Here is a 16,316-nt window from a genome sequence, read left to right as displayed (position 1 = left end):
CTTCCTTTGTCTTAGGCCAGATCTTTTTCTCTCCCCAGGTGATCCAACCACTGTTCAAGTACTGGGGTTTTTTTTTCCCCCCACTTTTAATAGTCATTTAAATACCTTATAACTACCCAGTTATCCATGATAATAAGAGACCCTGGTTTTTGAAAGGCATGATTAATTTGAATAGCTCACTTTTGTCTTTAAATTCAGCCTCTTCCCCTTCAAGATCATTTATTGGTACTTCTAGCACTTGGTAAAATGGGGTTGATAGTTTTGCCTCCTTTTTTCCAAGGTGAGCCAATATTCAATAAATCGTCCTAAGGTTGGCATAGGGAAAGTTTGAAGGGAGAGTTTGACCGAGTTACACTGTGGGAAAATCTACTAGGTCTGGAGAGGGAGGGGCATGGATTAGCAATGGAAGCTCAGACAGCCATGCACACTGCTCAGGCCAGAACACCCCTGAGTTGTTGCACCTCTCCCCGGCCAGCCTTCCACCCCCTCTCCTAGAGACTCGGGCCAGGTCTGTTGACCAGCAAAGCAATTAGTCTAAACTAGAGTATCAAGAAGGGTAATGGGTTTAAAATTAGCCTCTCAGGTTTGGTGCCTCCAGAACTCCCATGCATTGCTGGTGGGAATATAAATGGGCATAACCACTGGAAATCTGTTTGGTAATGTTTACTAAAGCTAAACATATGCCAACCCTATTACCCAGCAATTTCACTTCTAGGTGTATCCCCAGTAGAAATGAGAGCTTATGTTCACTGCAAGACACATGCGAGAATATTCGTAGCAACACCATTCATTATAGCCAAAGAGTGGAAAGAACTCAAATTTCCATTGGTAGTAGAATGGGTAACTAAATGTTGGCATAGTCCTGTAGTGGAATACCACACAGCGATAACAAAGAATGAATTGTTGCTGTACCCAACTGGGATGACTCTCACAGGCCTAACGTGGAACAAAAGAAGCCAGACACAGAAGACTATATACTGCATTCTTCCATTTTTGTAAAGTTCAAGAAAGTTACCTATAGTGATACATGTCAGGATAATAGTTACCTCCTGGGGGGGGGGTAGGGGATGGATATTGATTGGGAATGGTAATGGAAGAGTTTTCTGGGGTGCTGGAAATGTTCTGTATTTTGATCTGAGGAATGGATACAGGGGTATACACAGCAGTAAAGATCTGGAGGGCTGTATACTTAAGATTAGTGCACTGGGCTCTATGTCAGTTAGACCCCCCCTCAGTGGGAAATCAGAGGTAGAGGGCTGAAGCATACGTGTTGGTATTAGGATACTTGCGCATCTTGCCTCTGCCCTGACCTGTGGAACAGTCATCTACTCACTGCATGGCACGCCACCAGAGCCTGCTGCCCAGTTTCCCGGTGGGAGGTATTTTCTACATGAACGAGTCAGGGGGAAAAAAATCACCAGTCATTCCTCTGCTTGTTGCTGGGGAGCAGGACTAGAGCAGGGCGGGAATTAATATGCAGAGGAATAAGCAGGAGGCCTGCCTGCCTGTCTGCCTGTGCACATTCCCTGCTTAACGTGGGACTTAACTCTTCTAGGCTCCCTGGTCAGCCGCCCAGCTCTCTTGACTGGCTATGGAAATGATTAATGATCTCGTTCAAAGTCAGGAAAAAGCAGCGAGGGTCCTTGGCAGGGCCACGCCCTGGGTCCTGGGCCCTCACCCCTGACCAGTAGGCAGGAAGGCAGCCATGCGACTCTGTCTTGGGTCCCTGCCCCCTGATTGCTTCTGGTCTTGACTGGAATGTGCCCATTCTCTGTGGTGGGGAGGAAGTGGCCCTCCCCCCAACATTCCTGCCATCTCCCATCTTTGTCTCTAGTGCCAGAGGAGGCCTCTGCCCTCACCCCCACTAAGCTCTGTCTCCACAGTCTGATTGCTGGGAAGACTGAGCCAAGAGCCGGGGAGCAGCTTTTGTTTAGCTCCATCTTCACTGAAAGCTCCGGATCACAGCTTTGGCCTGCGAGCGCCAGTGCCCAGCGGCATTCCCACCTCCAAGGGTTAAAGCCCCAGGAGCCCCCACAGCTTCGCTGGGTCCGGGCCTCATAAAAGCCTTTTCCACATCTCCCTTGAGCTGCCTCAGGCTCCCCGGCTGAAATCTGATAAGGGGCCTCTTTGTTGCAACTGTCAGTCTCCTTTATTGAGGAGGGAACTGGAGACCAGCGGCATTTCTTGGGGTACAGATAAGGCCCTGGATTGCTGTCAGAGGGAGCATGATTAATTACCTTCAATCCTAGCTCCTGCTTTGATAGCAGTGACTGACAGTCCACAGGCTTCCCCATCAGGTGCTCCCGCCCCCTCTGGGAGGTGTGATGGGGGCGGAGATTCGGCCTCCTGCAGGGCCAACACTGGTGACCCACCGAGAGCTCCCTGCAGTGGCTGCTGGCCTCCTTCCTGGTTCTCTGCAGGTTGCTTTTGCATTTATTGTGGACTGAGGCCTGCCCCCTCTCAGGAGAAGAGCCTCTTTAGAGGAAGATGTAATCCAGCCCAGAGAATAGGCCAGAGACTCCCCCATTTCCCCACAAGGCTAGAGAAAGAGCCATTGCTTATGGACTTGAACTTCACAGACCTGGTCCTAAGCCACACAGGCGCCCTTCATCGGAGAAGATCCCAAACCATCCATCTCAAGGTCACCTGGCAACATTATTTCGTAATTCAGGCAAGCTCCTAAAACCAAGTTACCTCCCTTGGTAATAGTCACAACTATCAATTTTTTAAAATTTAATTTAATTTAATTTTTTTATATAGCAGGTTCTTATTAGTTGTCCATTTTATACATATTGGTGTATATATGTCAATCGCAATCTCCCAATTCATCCCACCACCACCACCACCCCCCCACCCAAACTATCAATTTTTGTTTTAAGTTTTTATTCATAGACTCATAGGACTTTAGAACTGGAAGTCATCTGGAAGCAAATTCCTTGCTTCAGACTGACAGGGAAACTGAGGCCTGAATATTGTTGATCCCCCCCCATCCCCACCCCCCAGCGTGATGTATTGGTTTTCTTTCTTGTTCAGGCAGGGAAACTCAGCTAAAAGGCCTTCTCCCCTTCTCTTCATAGTTGAGTCTCCCTGGGACAAGGGAGATGGCTACCAGGCCCACTAAGCACAGAGCAGACTGCAGAGACCAGCCTGAGGATCCTGCCTCTCTCTTAGTTGTCGAAAGAATCGAAGCCAGGGCAAGTTTTGTGTCTGGATTGGCTGCATAATGTGAGAAAACCATGATGTCATCTAGAGCTGGCTCTCAGAATAGCTTCAGCTTTGTTTCTGACGGTACTGAGGGGCCCGCCTGCACTGGGAGCTACTTTTAGCAGTTTCGTGGGGAGCCAACCATGAGGAAGAAAATGCCCATTCCCCTTACCCACTGATCCTGGAACCGGGGTGCCTGGCCAGGCCTTAGGGGCCCTGGTGAGAGAAGTCATGACCCCCACATGCCCAGAGTGGGGCTGGGTTGCACAGCAGCCCTGGCCTGTGTTTTCTCTCCAGCGGTGCTGGGAAGAGGTCACTCTGGGGACTTGAAATGCCACTTTGCTCCTTCATTGTCTTCTCAGGTCCGGTATCTACCTGTTTTCCCTTGCCCCTGAGCAGTTCCCAGCCTAATGCAGTCACTCTCTGTGTGACTATAAAAAAGGCTAATTTTTAATGAAATTTCTACATCTATGACATTGTTGTCTTTGAAAGAAGCCATCTCAAATGACTAGCCATTTAGTCTAGTGACTACTCTGAGCAAATCTGTAATTCCTCTCTGGGGAGTTGCCTTCAGAGGCAGTTTGAGCCACACTAGATAATCTGTCATGGTTTATGGCCACACCTCATCTTCACACAAAATCAGTATAAACAGCCTGGTCACTTCATCCTATTTTCCTGGCTTGTTTCCATGAATGACCATTTCTAAAAGTAAAATACACCCTTTACATTTGAAGATTTACCGCCCTTGGAGAGAATCAAATGAAAATAGTGTAAACTCTGAAAGCTCTTCACAAACGGAGCGGTAGCTGGCTCTCCAAGGTGACAGTTCTGAAGGACAGCACTCCCTCGGCTGGGCATGCTCTGCTTGGCGGTCACTCACTCAGCCACGCCTGCTCTGTGGGCATCACAGACCCAGCCCCCTTGCCCTCTTTCACACCTGTCTCGCCTTCCCTTTGGCCCCACTGAATAAAGTCATGGTTTCTTTACCTTCTTGATCCCCAGCTCTCCATCCATTCCTGTGCTGCCAGTCCTCTTACTGTAGGACTCGGACACAAAGGGCTTAACCACCCTGGGCCTCGGTTCCGCAGTCTGTTTAATAAGGGTTGTGACCCCCTAATGAACCTGCCAGGACCTGAGAGGAGAGGGTGACTTCTGTTCAGGGCTGTCAGCAATTAGACACTTAGAGTTAGTGACAGACCCTGGTGGGCACACCACAAGCAGGAAGGAAATGCGTTTAATATTCCCAGTTGGGTTAACACAGAGCTGGTTGCTTTGACTCTGAGAAGCAGGTTGGTTGGTCGGTTTGTTTAATCTGCATGGTAGTTTAGCTTATTAAACATTATAATATTCAAGACATGATGAAGGAAAAACAGTCCCTGCCTTCATTGAGCTTACAGTCCTCCTGGGATACCAGACGAACATATGTGAAACAAGTGTAACTATTTGCTGAACTTGTAGTGGTTATAATAGAAATTCTGAGAGGAAAGAAATCCATGTGAACTGGGGTAGTTGGAAAATTCTTCCTGGAGGGAGTGAACGTTGAAGGCCAGTGTAGAGAGGATTTGAGCACAGACAGGTCATTTTAGGCTTGATGAGGAGGGAGAGTAAAAACAAAAAGTAGAGGAGAAAGGAGCTTGGCTTTAGGGGTGAGGGTGAGAAGACCCAACTGATTGGAGTGAGAGTGAGTTGTTGGGACATGCTTGAAATACATCGTACGTAATCTTCTAAGGAGTGTTGGGGAACCCGAGTCATGAGATTGAACATGTGAGGTGGGCTGGGTTGGCAGTAAGAGTCATTGTGGGTTTTTAAACTAGGAAGCGAGTAATGGCGTGAAAGTGGTGTTTTCATTAGATGGTCTGGCAGCAGCGTGCAGGTTGAGCGCGTGGATTCAAAGCTGCTGGGGGCATCTGATGGTGAGCCAGCGAGGGCCTGGCCCAGGGTGGTGGCTGAGGGACGGAGAGGAAGATGGCTTTGAGAGGGGCCTCAAAGCAGTAATAGGTGAGCCTCCCGACAGCCTAAAGGTGGGTGAGAGAGGAGGGAGAGGAGCCAGTGCTGCCTCGGAGGTCTACCCAAGACCTCAAAGAATGATGGTGCTGCTGGAAGAATAGGAAGTGATGGGAAATGGGAGCTGGCCTAGGGGATGAAGGTGAGCTCATTGTGAACATCTGACCTGGAAGTGAAGAGGTCACATGTGTGAAGATGTTCTGGAAGCTTCTGGAATTGAGAGCTTCGGGGTCTTGTGTGAGGGGGCCTTGGGAGTGGTCCTCCCAGACTCTCCAGGTGATGCCCTGAGGGTATGAACTCGCCAAGGCCATGAGCGTGCTTGGGCAGACAGGCCTGCAAAGAAGGGAGACCTTAGCCCTGTCCTGCCAGGAGGCCAGTTCTGCTGCATGAGACTCTTGTGCTTATGACAGGAATAAGGTCTACTATCCAGAACAGCACAGGGAGAAGAAGTTAACCAACACGCGAGCTGTCGTGTCTTAGGAGCATGCCAGCAGTCCTCTGATATTTTACCAATGAATCTTTGAACTTAACTCTATGGCCCCTTTGTCCTTGACCCTCCAAAGACCAGCCGGTCAAGACAAAGGTCTTCAAGACCTCTAGCTCCCTCTCCACACTGAGAAAAGAGGCCCGGTCCCACCATAGCAGTGCCACGTGTTCGTGCTCACGCTACTTCCTCCTCATAAACGTGGGACCCTTCACTCCACTCTGGCTTGAATTACCCTATAAAAGAGTTGGTGAGGCCAGTGTTGTAGAGCTGAGAAGAAAATGCCATTCCTTGAGGGGAAAGAAGCAGGAGGAGCTGAAACAAACAGCCCTTCTCTAATCAAGCTGGCCTAACTCCACCAGGCAGTCAGTGAGACCTCAGCAAGCCTGGGGGGGGGGGGGCACGACACAGGAGGAGCAGCCTACGTACAGTAAAAGGACTTGCCATCAAAAGGCAACAAGTCTCATACCCTGCCCTGGACGGTGACCCTTCCTGCTGGAATTCTCCCCTCTGACCTCCAGATCATTAATCCCGAGGCTGCCAAATGACAGTCATCCATCACGCCTCCTGACGAGCATCCCAGCCGCCCGAGAAAGGAGCCTGGCCCCGCCCTCCCTGCCGTCCCCCGGTGCTCATTAGTGGGCCTTCCTGCTCGGTGCCAGGTTTCCTAATCAAGTCCCTGGCTCCTCTCACTTCCCTTCGGGGCCAGTGGGCGGAAGCGGCTCTGACCCTCCCTCTTTCAGAGGCCAGGGAGGGGTTGGAGTGATTAGCGGGGAGAGAATTGTTGAGTGGCTTTGCATCCCCCTGGAGACCTGTGTGCCCAGCAGCTCCTTTGACATGGGGGGGACACAGGAGAGAGAAAACCATTTCTCCATCCTGCAGCAGGAGAAGAGATGAAGAGAAAACAGGCAGTAGGCAAATAAAAACACGGTTATAAACTGCACTGAGAGCTGCAAAAGAGAAGCCCAGGAAGCTCTCCAGGTGGACAATGGGGCAGGACCTCACCTGTCTTGGGAGTCAGGGAAAGACTTCCCTGAGGAGGCAGCTGAACGGCTTCTGAAGGCTCCAGAGGACTGAGTTGCCAAATCATTAGGAAAGAATCTGGAATCATACTGCTAGCAAAAAAAAAAAAAAATCTTTGAAGTCATTTAGTCTGGCCCTCTTATTTACAGATGGGAAACAGACCCAGAGAGGCTGTGTGTTTTACCCAAGGCCACACAGCCTGTAAGTTGGACCTATCTTTCTGTTCTTCCCAAGGAGAACTGGCAGCTAGTCTGATAGCTTCCAGGCTTTGGGAGTTTGAGTCAAATTATACTTCTAAGCAGATTTATGAACGTATTTCCAACTCAGCAAAAGGTGGGCATCCACAGATGTCTTCTTTCTCTGCATGGTAATGACACAACCCTCTGTTTCTCTCTTCGCACAATCACAGGGACCCCCATCAACCGAATCCCCATCATGGCCAAGCAGATCCTGGACCTATATATGCTGTATAAGCTGGTGACAGAGAAGGGGGGCCTGGTGGAGATCATCAACAAGAAGATCTGGAGGGAGATCACCAAAGGCCTGAACCTGCCCACATCCATCACCAGCGCCGCCTTCACCCTGAGGACCCAGTGAGTGGCCAGAGCCTTGGGGAAAGGAAGCTAAGGCTGGAGAAAGGGGATGCTTTAACCTAGAGGAAAGGAAGGAAGGAAATTCCACTGTATAGTGAGCAAGATGGGCGGAATTCCTGAAAGGGCCAGGAGCTTTCTGAGATGAATCCCTCCCTAACCTAAGTAATCCTGAGAGCGCCCCTTCCCAAGCATCTCCTGTGTGCTGCTGCTTCACTGTTCTGTTTCATTCAAACCTCACCAGCAATCCTGTCAAGAAGGTTTTTGTCCCTGTTTCCCAGACAACAAGAACTAAGTCTCAGAGGTTAGATCGTTTGGTCAGAGCCATACCAGCTAGTAAGTGTTCAGGCTGAAGAGTCACGCCTGGGCTTCTGTCTCTGAAATCCACGCTTTTTCCAGGACGTCGTCTCCCACACAGCGCCTCCACCCTAAGCCTGGCCCTTCCTACCTGACACTCAGCTTGCCCAGCAACAGCGGACCCAGAGGAAGGCAGGCAGGCTGGCCCCACTGGGACTGGTGACCTGTTTTTCTACCCATTTGAGTTAATTACAAGGGTGATAGAAGCAGTGAGAACAGGAGGTGCACTGGCGAATGAGGACCAGAGGGGAATCTGTTCTTTCGGAACTCTGGACGTTGTTCTGTGAAAAATACGGAAAGATCAGCCATGTATAGGTTAGGTGGCATGTTAAGGCCTTGTTGAAAAGTAGAAGGGTTTTATCTAGTGAAACTGTTCCAGGAGAAGTTGGGAACAGAGCAATATCCAGCATAGCAGTCCTTCTCCCAAGGTTCTTGGGTAGCGAATTGCTTCTTGGGGCATCTGACACAAAGAGGGACAGCACTTCTAGGTCCACACACAGTGGGAAGAATTGCTCCTGTCTGACCAGCCTGACTCAGAACGGTTAGGAGATCAAGGAGCCAGAAAGACATTGCCAAACATGGCATTTCTCATTTCTCCCAGGGCACTAGGAAGGCGCCACACAAACATGAAATGTTGGCGAAAATATCTGTTTCCCTAATGAACCGTGCCTCCACTTGGAGCTGCGTTTAGAATTGGGTAGCAGTTAGAGGGCCTGGGGTGGGGCATCGCTGTCCGGGAGGTTCCTCTTCCATCGGGTGCACCAGGTTGTGCTCCTTTGTCCTAGAGGACAGAGCCTGCCCCACAGAGCCCGCTTCCAGAGGCCCATCGACTTAAACTGGGCAGTCCTCATGCCACATTTTGGATGACTCTGGCTTCCTTCCTTCCTTCCCTCCAGGTATATGAAGTATCTCTATGCCTACGAGTGCGAGAAGAAAGCCTTGAGCTCCCCGGCCGAGCTCCAGGCAGCCATTGACGGCAACCGGAGGGAGGGACGCCGGCCCAGCTACAGCTCCTCCCTCTTTGGCTACTCGCCCGCTGCTGCCTCTGCCGCTGGGGCCCCTGCCCTCCTCTCCCCACCCAAGATCCGCTTCCCCATCCTCGGGCTGGGCTCCGGCAGTGGCACCAATGCCAGTGGCCCTCGGATATCCCCAGCAACCACTCTCAGGAAAGGTCTGCAGGGCCCTTGTGAGGAGGAAGGGCAGGGAGGAAGGACGCCAAGTTCCCTGGGTCCAAGACACAGGTGGGAGGGTGGGTTATGGGTTGGGTCCAGCTCTGGTGCCTTTGTCAGGTGATGGAGTCCCAGTGACAACCGTGCCCGTGCCAAATCGCCTGGCTGTGCCCGTGACCTTGGCCAGCCAGCAGGCCGGTACCCGGACGGCCACGCTGGAGCAGCTGCGGGAGCGGCTGGAGTCGGGGGAGCCCCCTGAGAAGAAGGCGTCCAGGCTGTCAGAGGAGGAGCAGCGCCTTGTGCAGCAGGCCTTCCAGCGCAACTTCTTCAGCATGGCGCGGCAGCTGCCCATGAAGATCAGGATCAACGGCAGGGGTGAGCGCCAGGCGCAGGCGCCAAACCCCGGCTCCATTTGAGGGCCCGTTTACGTCCCGGGGACTGGGGTGGAGCCCCTCCAGGTTCTGCCCCCCTGGCCCCCAGATGGATCTAGAGGCCAAAGAGCCACCTGAGGCTTTGGTGGCCACAGAGATCTCAGTTCACCAAAGCTGAAGTCATTTTCCAGGGGACCTGCAGTTGCCTCAGGCGCGCCCTGTTCTCTAGCAAAGAGGAAAAGCAGTTGTTCAAGGAGGAGGAGCAGGCGACCTTGAGGGACAGCTGCTGTGTCTTCCCTGTCCCCTCCTGCCTTTTGATCTGTGTCAATTAAAGGGCTCGCCCTTCACCCCCGTGCCTCACCGTCTGGGAGAAAGACAGCACCTCCGTTCCGGAGGCTCAGTGAGGGGCCAGAGCTGCCTCAGGCCAGGCTGCCGGTGACCCCCGGGAGAGAGGGCAGGAGGAAATACAAGTTTGGCAGCATAACTGGCATCTTTCCCTTCCCCTCCACATTTTTCAGGTGCCCCACCTTCTCCCCGCCCCCCCGAACCACACACTCCACATCCCTTGTTCCCCTTTCTCCTCTTTCCCCGTCACACACATTTTCTTTGCCATTCTTGACTCTGTCTCAGAACAAACATGAGCAGGCTCGTGTTGGGAAGAAATCAGGTGTGAAGAGAGCTGTGCGTGTTCCCAGGCAGCCCCTCCCTGTCCCTCTCCCCCCGGCGAGGAGCTGAAGGGAACTGGAGGCGACAGCCCAGACAGCAGGGCTCTGCCCTCTTTACCCACTCAGGCCAGGTGCCCCTGGCCCTGCACAAGCCAGAGGCTAGTAGATGAGGCAGCTCCTCTGGAAGAATTCTTGGCTCTCAACATCATGAAAGGGCAGAGGCCCTGTGTGCCAGCGCCTGCAGCCTTCCACAAACCACGGATGGCTCAGATTGAGAGGGAGTGCCAGGTGCTGGGCAGGTAGACCCTCTCCTTGAGGACCTCCCAGCCTGGTTACGGGGAGGAGGAGGCAAGGCGAATCCTCAGAGGAAGGGACTGGGTCTTAGTGACCTCTGATGCCCCACCCGGTGGATAGTGGGTGCTCAGGGTTTGCTGAATCGTGTTGAAAGCATCAGTGCGCAGCTGCGAGCTGAGGTCAGCCTCCTTGTCTATGTGATCCCTCTTCTCTGAGGGCAGAGGGAGTTGGGAAGGTGAAGTGGTTCAGTGGAGAAAGCCAGCCGTAGGATGTTCACCAGCCTGGTTCTCCTGCCACACCTTACACTCGGCGGAAGGTCATCCAGGTGCTTTCTAACTCTGGGAGGCCTCAGCCTGCTGTGGCCAGGCCGGGAGGGCGGGAGAGCCTTGGAGGGAACGACAGAAATGCCGGAGGGCTTGACCGGGCCTGCTGTCTCCCTTGTCCCCAGCAGAGGACAGAGCAGAGGCCTCGGCTGCAGCACTGAACCTGACCACGAGCAGCATTGGGAGCATCAACATGTCTGTGGACATCGACGGCACCACTTATGCAGGTGAGGCTCTTGGCGCTCTGAAGGAGGCGGCAGGGTGGCAGCCAGCCTCAGTACAGCTCCCTGCAAGACCCCCTTGTCACCCTCCTGTCTGAACACCTTCCCAGGGGTGGCTTCCTTTCAAGGTTACAAAGGTAAAGTAGTTCTTTGGACGAGGAGGGCTGAGGATTGCTAATAGGATGACAGATCCCCCTCCACCTTTGACAAAGTGATGGAGACCCCTTGTCTAACCCTTTTTCGACCAGTGGTTGGCTCGTTATTTGAAAAAGTCATTTAATGTAAAGAATCATAATCAACTCTATCCACACCTTTAACATTGTATTATAAGTTAAATCAGTGTCCACCATTACAGTCTTTCAATGCATGGGTCTCCTTTCTTTGACTGGTTCAGCTCTTCTCTTCCTAAACATCATCTGTCATGGTCCAAGAACTGACACAGACAAAGGAATCTGAGTGCAGCAGAATCAGCCTATATTTTCATGATTTTCCCCCCAGTCTTTTACAATTGTCTCTCCCTAAATCTAATTTGGCAACAGTTTTTTGTTGGTTGGTTGGTTTAGCACCTTTACGAAGACTTTCCAAGGTGTTCAACTTAGTGTTCATAGAAACAGCAATCCGTTTCCCACTCCCATTTTGTTGGTGTAGAGATGAGTTTGGGGATAAAGCCAGCTGACTGGTTTTTGTTTTTGTTTTTTTTTGGCTGCATTGGGTCTTTGTTGCTGCGCATGGGCTTTCTCTAGTTGCGGCGAGCGGGGGCTACTCTTCGTTGCGGTGCGCGGGCTACTCATTGTGGTGGCTTCTCTTGTTGCGGAGCACGGGCTCTAGGCCCGCGGGCTTCAGTAGTTGCAGCGCGTGGGCTTCAGTAGTTGCAGCATACGGGCTTCAGTAGTTGTGGTGCGTGGGCTTAGTTGCTCCGCGGCATGTGGGATCTTCCCGGAGTAGGGATTGAACCTGTGTCCCCTGCATTGGCAGGCGGATTCTTGACCACTGTGCCACCAGGTAAGTCCCTCCAGCTGACTCTTGTTAAGCACAGCTTGATGAGTGGGGGCCCCAGAGCATGGGCACACTGGCCAGTGGCCTCCTGCTGGGAGCCTGGGCATCAACCACCTGTTTTAGAGAGGGCATGGGGAGGTGCCCAGTGGAGAGGGGTTAGAGCTGCACCTTCTATCGAAACCAGGGGCATTTCCACAGGGCATGCTTTGAGTGCTCCTACTCTGGGGACTGGGGCCAAGGCCGCTCTGGATCTCTGCCGGGCCACCTGCTGGGGGCATCACGCTTGGGGCCAGGGAAGGGGCAGAGTTCCTGGAAGCAGCCTGCAGAGAAGCAGGGATGCCAAGTTGCCTAGCCAATCACCACAGAGTCAGTGCTTCAGAGACCACGCCACATTCAAAGGTCTCTGCCTAACACAGACCCCTCAAGGAGACTGGGCGAGCCGGCGGGTAGGGCCTGGATGCCCTTTGCCTTCTGGTGGTGCCGTGTGGTTGAGGAGGTTTGGGGGTTGGGAGTGGGTCTGTGCAGAAAGCAGGGAAGGGGGAGATCAGTGCCTGGCTCTGCATCTCCTCTCATCCTCTCTCAAGAGAGAGAGGATATGCCTCCTCTCCCTCAGCATGGGGAGCAGTCAGAAGAGAGTTGAAGGCTCCCCAAACCTCACCTGCCTCAATCCTGTCCCACCTGTGTCCTTTCTCAGTGGCTGTGCAGTCACCCAGGCCCGGAGCCTGGAAGTCATTCCTGAGAGCCCCTCAGGCCCATCGCCCCCCAGAGCTCAGCAGACGCCGCTGCTCTGCTGCGTCCCCGCCGCATGGCCCTGGTTCAGACCTCTCCTCTCCCCTGTTAGAGTAGCTTACTTGCAGGCTTCCATCCACCCACATCCTCCCAGCCCCACAGAGAGCTCTGAAATGCCCATCTCGTGATGTCCGTCCCCTTCTTCCCCTTCTTAAAACTTGCAGGGGCTTCACAAGCCCCACAGGGTAAGACCCTGGCAGCCTAGAGACACGCAGGCCTCCATTTCCTCGCCCTCCCACCTCTCCAGCCTCCTGTGCCGCATGCCTGCCTTCAGCTCCCCCCGGGCCTACCGCATTGCTGCACCAGCCTCCAGCACGTTCGCCGCCTCTCTCTGTTCTTTGTTCTCTCAGATTTCCTCTGCCTGCCACACCGTCTCCTCCTCGTCATGTGGCCACTTTTTCTAAAAAGTCCAGGCATGCTCTCCCGCCAGAGCTTCTCCTTACCCACTTTCCCCTGCCCTCCAAAGCCGCCTTTTTTCCCCACAACACGCTGGGTACACTTCACTTAGAGCCTTTGTGACATTTCAGCAAAATGACTCTGTCCCCCTCACCAGCCTGTAAGCACCTGCAGGCGGGGCAGTGTCGTCACCTAGCGCAGTGTCCAGCATGGAGCCTCTTCGCCCAGAGTTAGGCGGCAATAGATACAGTGGAATGAACTGAACCCCTGAACCTGTCCCTCCTCTGCCCATGTGCTCACACTTCCTTCTCCCCGCCCCCACTCGCTCAGGTGTGCTGTTTGCCCAGAAACCTGTGGTCCACCTCATCGCAGGATCCGCTCCCCAGAGCATCGGCAGCAGCGCCAGCAGCAGCAGCAGTTCTCACTGCTCGCCAAGTCCTACCTCGTCCAGGGGCACCCCCAGTGCAGAGCCCTCCACCAGCTGGTCCCTCTGAGGGGCAGGACCCAGCTCCCAACTCCCTCCACCCTCCCATCGAGAGTGGAGGAAGTTGATGCACAGAATTTACCTCATCTCATGGAGCCCACATCAAACACCATTTGGCCAGATGTTGAGAGTTTGGACCTGTCCGTCTGTCCAGGCTCCATCAGGTCCTGCTGTACTCTAGAGGCAAGGAGAGGCTGGAGGGGCCTGACAGGGCAGCGTTGTCCAATCAGGGATTGTCCTGGAGAACTGGGCGGGGTCTGTGGGCGTCCAGCTTCCTCCAGGGCTCCCAGGCCACCTCCCATCCCGGGCACAATGTATTGACAATCTGTAAGCTGACACAGGGCTGGAGGCCCTCCACATCCCTTCCCCTTTAATTTATTTCCCTTCCCCTGCCTTCTGCCATGACCCCAGGGTCACTGGTCTCTTCCCCTGCTCAGTCCCCCAATCTTTGACTCCAGTGTGGGGCTGCTAGGAGCCAAGAGCATGTCTTTGTGGCCCTTCTCTGCTGAGCATGGCATGGGGTCCTCCCAGCCCACCTTGCCTCCCATGTTTGGTTCTTGGGGTGTGGGTCTCTCAAATTCAAGTCTTGAAGCAGTCCTCAGGGCCCCATATCCCCCTTTTAATGGTCCCAAGACAGGGATCATGAGGGCAGTCCTCAGGACCCAGGGCCTGCTGGGCATCTGCTGAGGGAGAGGCAGAGCCTCAGGGGCTGCCCAGGCAGGCCCTGGCACCCACTCCACTGACCCTTTTCTGACCCTCCCAGACCTCACGCCCCCACTCATCCCTGTTGGCCAGCTCTCCCAGGAAACAGCCCACTTGTCCCTTGGGCCCCTCTTCTTCTCGTGGGGCCCAAACCTGCCAATGTCAGGTTCATTGAAATACCTCAGATTTGTAACTGTTGATGTTTGATTCTTCAGGAAGTATTTGCATCTCTGAAATCTTTTTTATATGTGTTTGCTGACTTTTGTGTTTTTTTTTACTTTAAAATTTTTATTGTTGGTATTGTAGCACCAAAGAAATGAAAGCAGATCACCCCCAAAGCCGAGCAAATGACTTGGTACCCCAGCCCCTCCGGCCCTTCCCTAAGACCCCAGTGAGGGTGCGAGCGAGGCAGCAGGAGAGATGACTCAGGGATCACAGTGGCAGGAGGAGGTGGAACGGAGAGGCCTGCTCTCACGCAGGTTGGATCGTGAAACCACACCGGTTCTCAAGATGGCCCTTGACCCATTTCCCACCAGAGCAGGGCAGTCCCAAACCCCAGCACCCAGCTCGCCAGGGTGGGGGCAGGGCATCTTCCCATCACTCAACATTCCCACCTCAGGGCAGGAGCGGGCTGTGGAGGCCACGGGCCTTGGAGAAGTCGAGCTGCCCCAGAGGGTGAGGAGATGCTGAAAGAGCTCTGTCTCTCCTCTTGGACCCTGGGGTGGAGTGGGCTGTTCCTGTGTCATAAAGAAGAGGTGATTCTCACACAAGGCTCACCTCTCAATCGAGTAAGCCCTGCAGTGTTCAGTGGAACCCCACCCGCTGTGATATCGTCGCGCTGTGGCGCTGGGAGACCATGGTGGCACAAGCCCACGCACGACTAACGCTCAGTCCATCTAGGAAAGGAAAGGGAAATCATACGCTTGAGCACAAAACGCATACCTCAGCCCAGTGAGCTGCAGCTGCACTGACTGCATCTTCTCTCCCTTCCCTAGCCCTCCACACTGTCTCACACTCACACATACTCACACACACAGCCCCATCCACTGGGGGCTGACCCTCTCCTGGCCTCACCAGGCCGGCGCAGGGCCTGGCAGAGAAGGGCCTCTGAGGTCTGTGTCAGGGGGGAGCCCGGTTGGCTGGCGCTGGGCCCACTTGAAGGCGTCGCAGACATTTGGCCAGTGTGTCTTTCTCAGGGCTTTGGTCACAAAGGATGGACTCTTCCCACCTGGAGGACACAGGGGTGGTGCACTGTGTCTTCCTGGTTGTTGGATCCTCTCCCTTTCCTCAGGCAGCTTGCCCAGCTTGCCCTCTCAGCAGGCCCTCGCTGCCCTCAGGGGCAACAGCAGGGTCTCAGCCTGAAAGCCCGAGGGTGGGAGCGCCGGCAGGTGCCCCCAGAATGGGGCCCTGGGCCAAGAGGAGCTCTCCTGACGGTGCAACCCTGAGGTGACATGGCAGCCATTGGCCAGGGCCGCTCCGTCCCCTCCCCTTCCCCATCTTACTTGTATTTAACCAGGAAAAAAATGTGATAGCACATGGGTAGCCTAGGCAGTGGATAAATACCTCAGAAGTCCTCTTGCAGCAAGTGTCTGTATATGTTGTGGTCATTTTCTATCTTACATGTTCTCGAATGTTTATATTTCAATAAACCTCTACCTCTTCACACAAGCAGGTCTCACGGGCGCTTTCAGTGACTCTTTCATTTGACAGTACTAGGGAAGAGGCGAGGACCTTCAGAATAAAAGGGGCTAAGTGAACTACTCCTCTGATCCCTTGATTTTTCCTAACCCTTCTCTTCTTCGCTGCTCACCCATCGTTTTCCCAAAGCGCTTACTCTCAGCCTGTCTTCTATATTAGCCGGGCACCGCTGATATTGCATGATCACCAAAACTGACTCCCCTGGTGTCACGTGAGGGTCCCAGCAGGCACAGGGCCAGGGGTCTCCTCCATGAGCAAGCCCTCTTTGAGCTCCTGCTGAATAAGTACAGTCCCCACGCTCACAGAGCTCACACTCTTGTCTGGGAGGCACACACGACTCTAGACAAAAACCGAGTCTTTAGGATACAGCATGACTGGGACCAGTGGGGTAGATAAATGCTGGAGCAGCTCACTAGGGAATCTCTGGAAGGCTTCCCAGCAGCGGACATTTCAGCTAGAAGAATGAGGTGGCCAACTGGAGACGTGAGGAAGAGCAGAGGAAGTGATACATGTGGAAGCTCGGTGGCATCAAAGGACCTGCCATTG

The 16,316-nt window shown here is 53.5% G+C and overlaps 1 protein-coding gene across 2 annotated transcripts in view; it reads left to right on the top strand.

Annotated features, from left to right (window-relative positions):
- ARID3B (AT-rich interaction domain 3B) overlaps nt 1–15,695 on the top strand; it is a 52,129-nt gene extending 36,434 nt beyond the window's left edge. The window contains exons 5-9 of one of the 2 annotated variants that reach the window (XM_061181916.1): nt 7,125–7,308; nt 8,559–8,833; nt 8,952–9,206; nt 10,613–10,711; nt 13,217–15,695. In XM_061181916.1, the coding sequence (XP_061037899.1) occupies nt 7,125–7,308; nt 8,559–8,833; nt 8,952–9,206; nt 10,613–10,711; nt 13,217–13,380 (977 nt within the window). In that variant the 3' untranslated portion in view covers nt 13,381–15,695. Of the gene's footprint in view, nt 1–7,124; nt 7,309–8,558; nt 8,834–8,951; nt 9,207–10,609; nt 10,712–13,216 lie in introns of both variants that reach the window. The other variant, XM_061181915.1, reaches the window with a different exon arrangement.
- Nucleotides 15,696–16,316: the final 621 nt, after the last annotated feature.

Source organism: Eubalaena glacialis, chromosome 2 (assembly GCF_028564815.1).
Source record: "Eubalaena glacialis isolate mEubGla1 chromosome 2, mEubGla1.1.hap2.+ XY, whole genome shotgun sequence".
Lineage (NCBI taxonomy): Eukaryota > Metazoa > Chordata > Mammalia > Artiodactyla > Balaenidae > Eubalaena > Eubalaena glacialis.
This window is presented reverse-complemented; position numbering and strand designations above follow the sequence as displayed.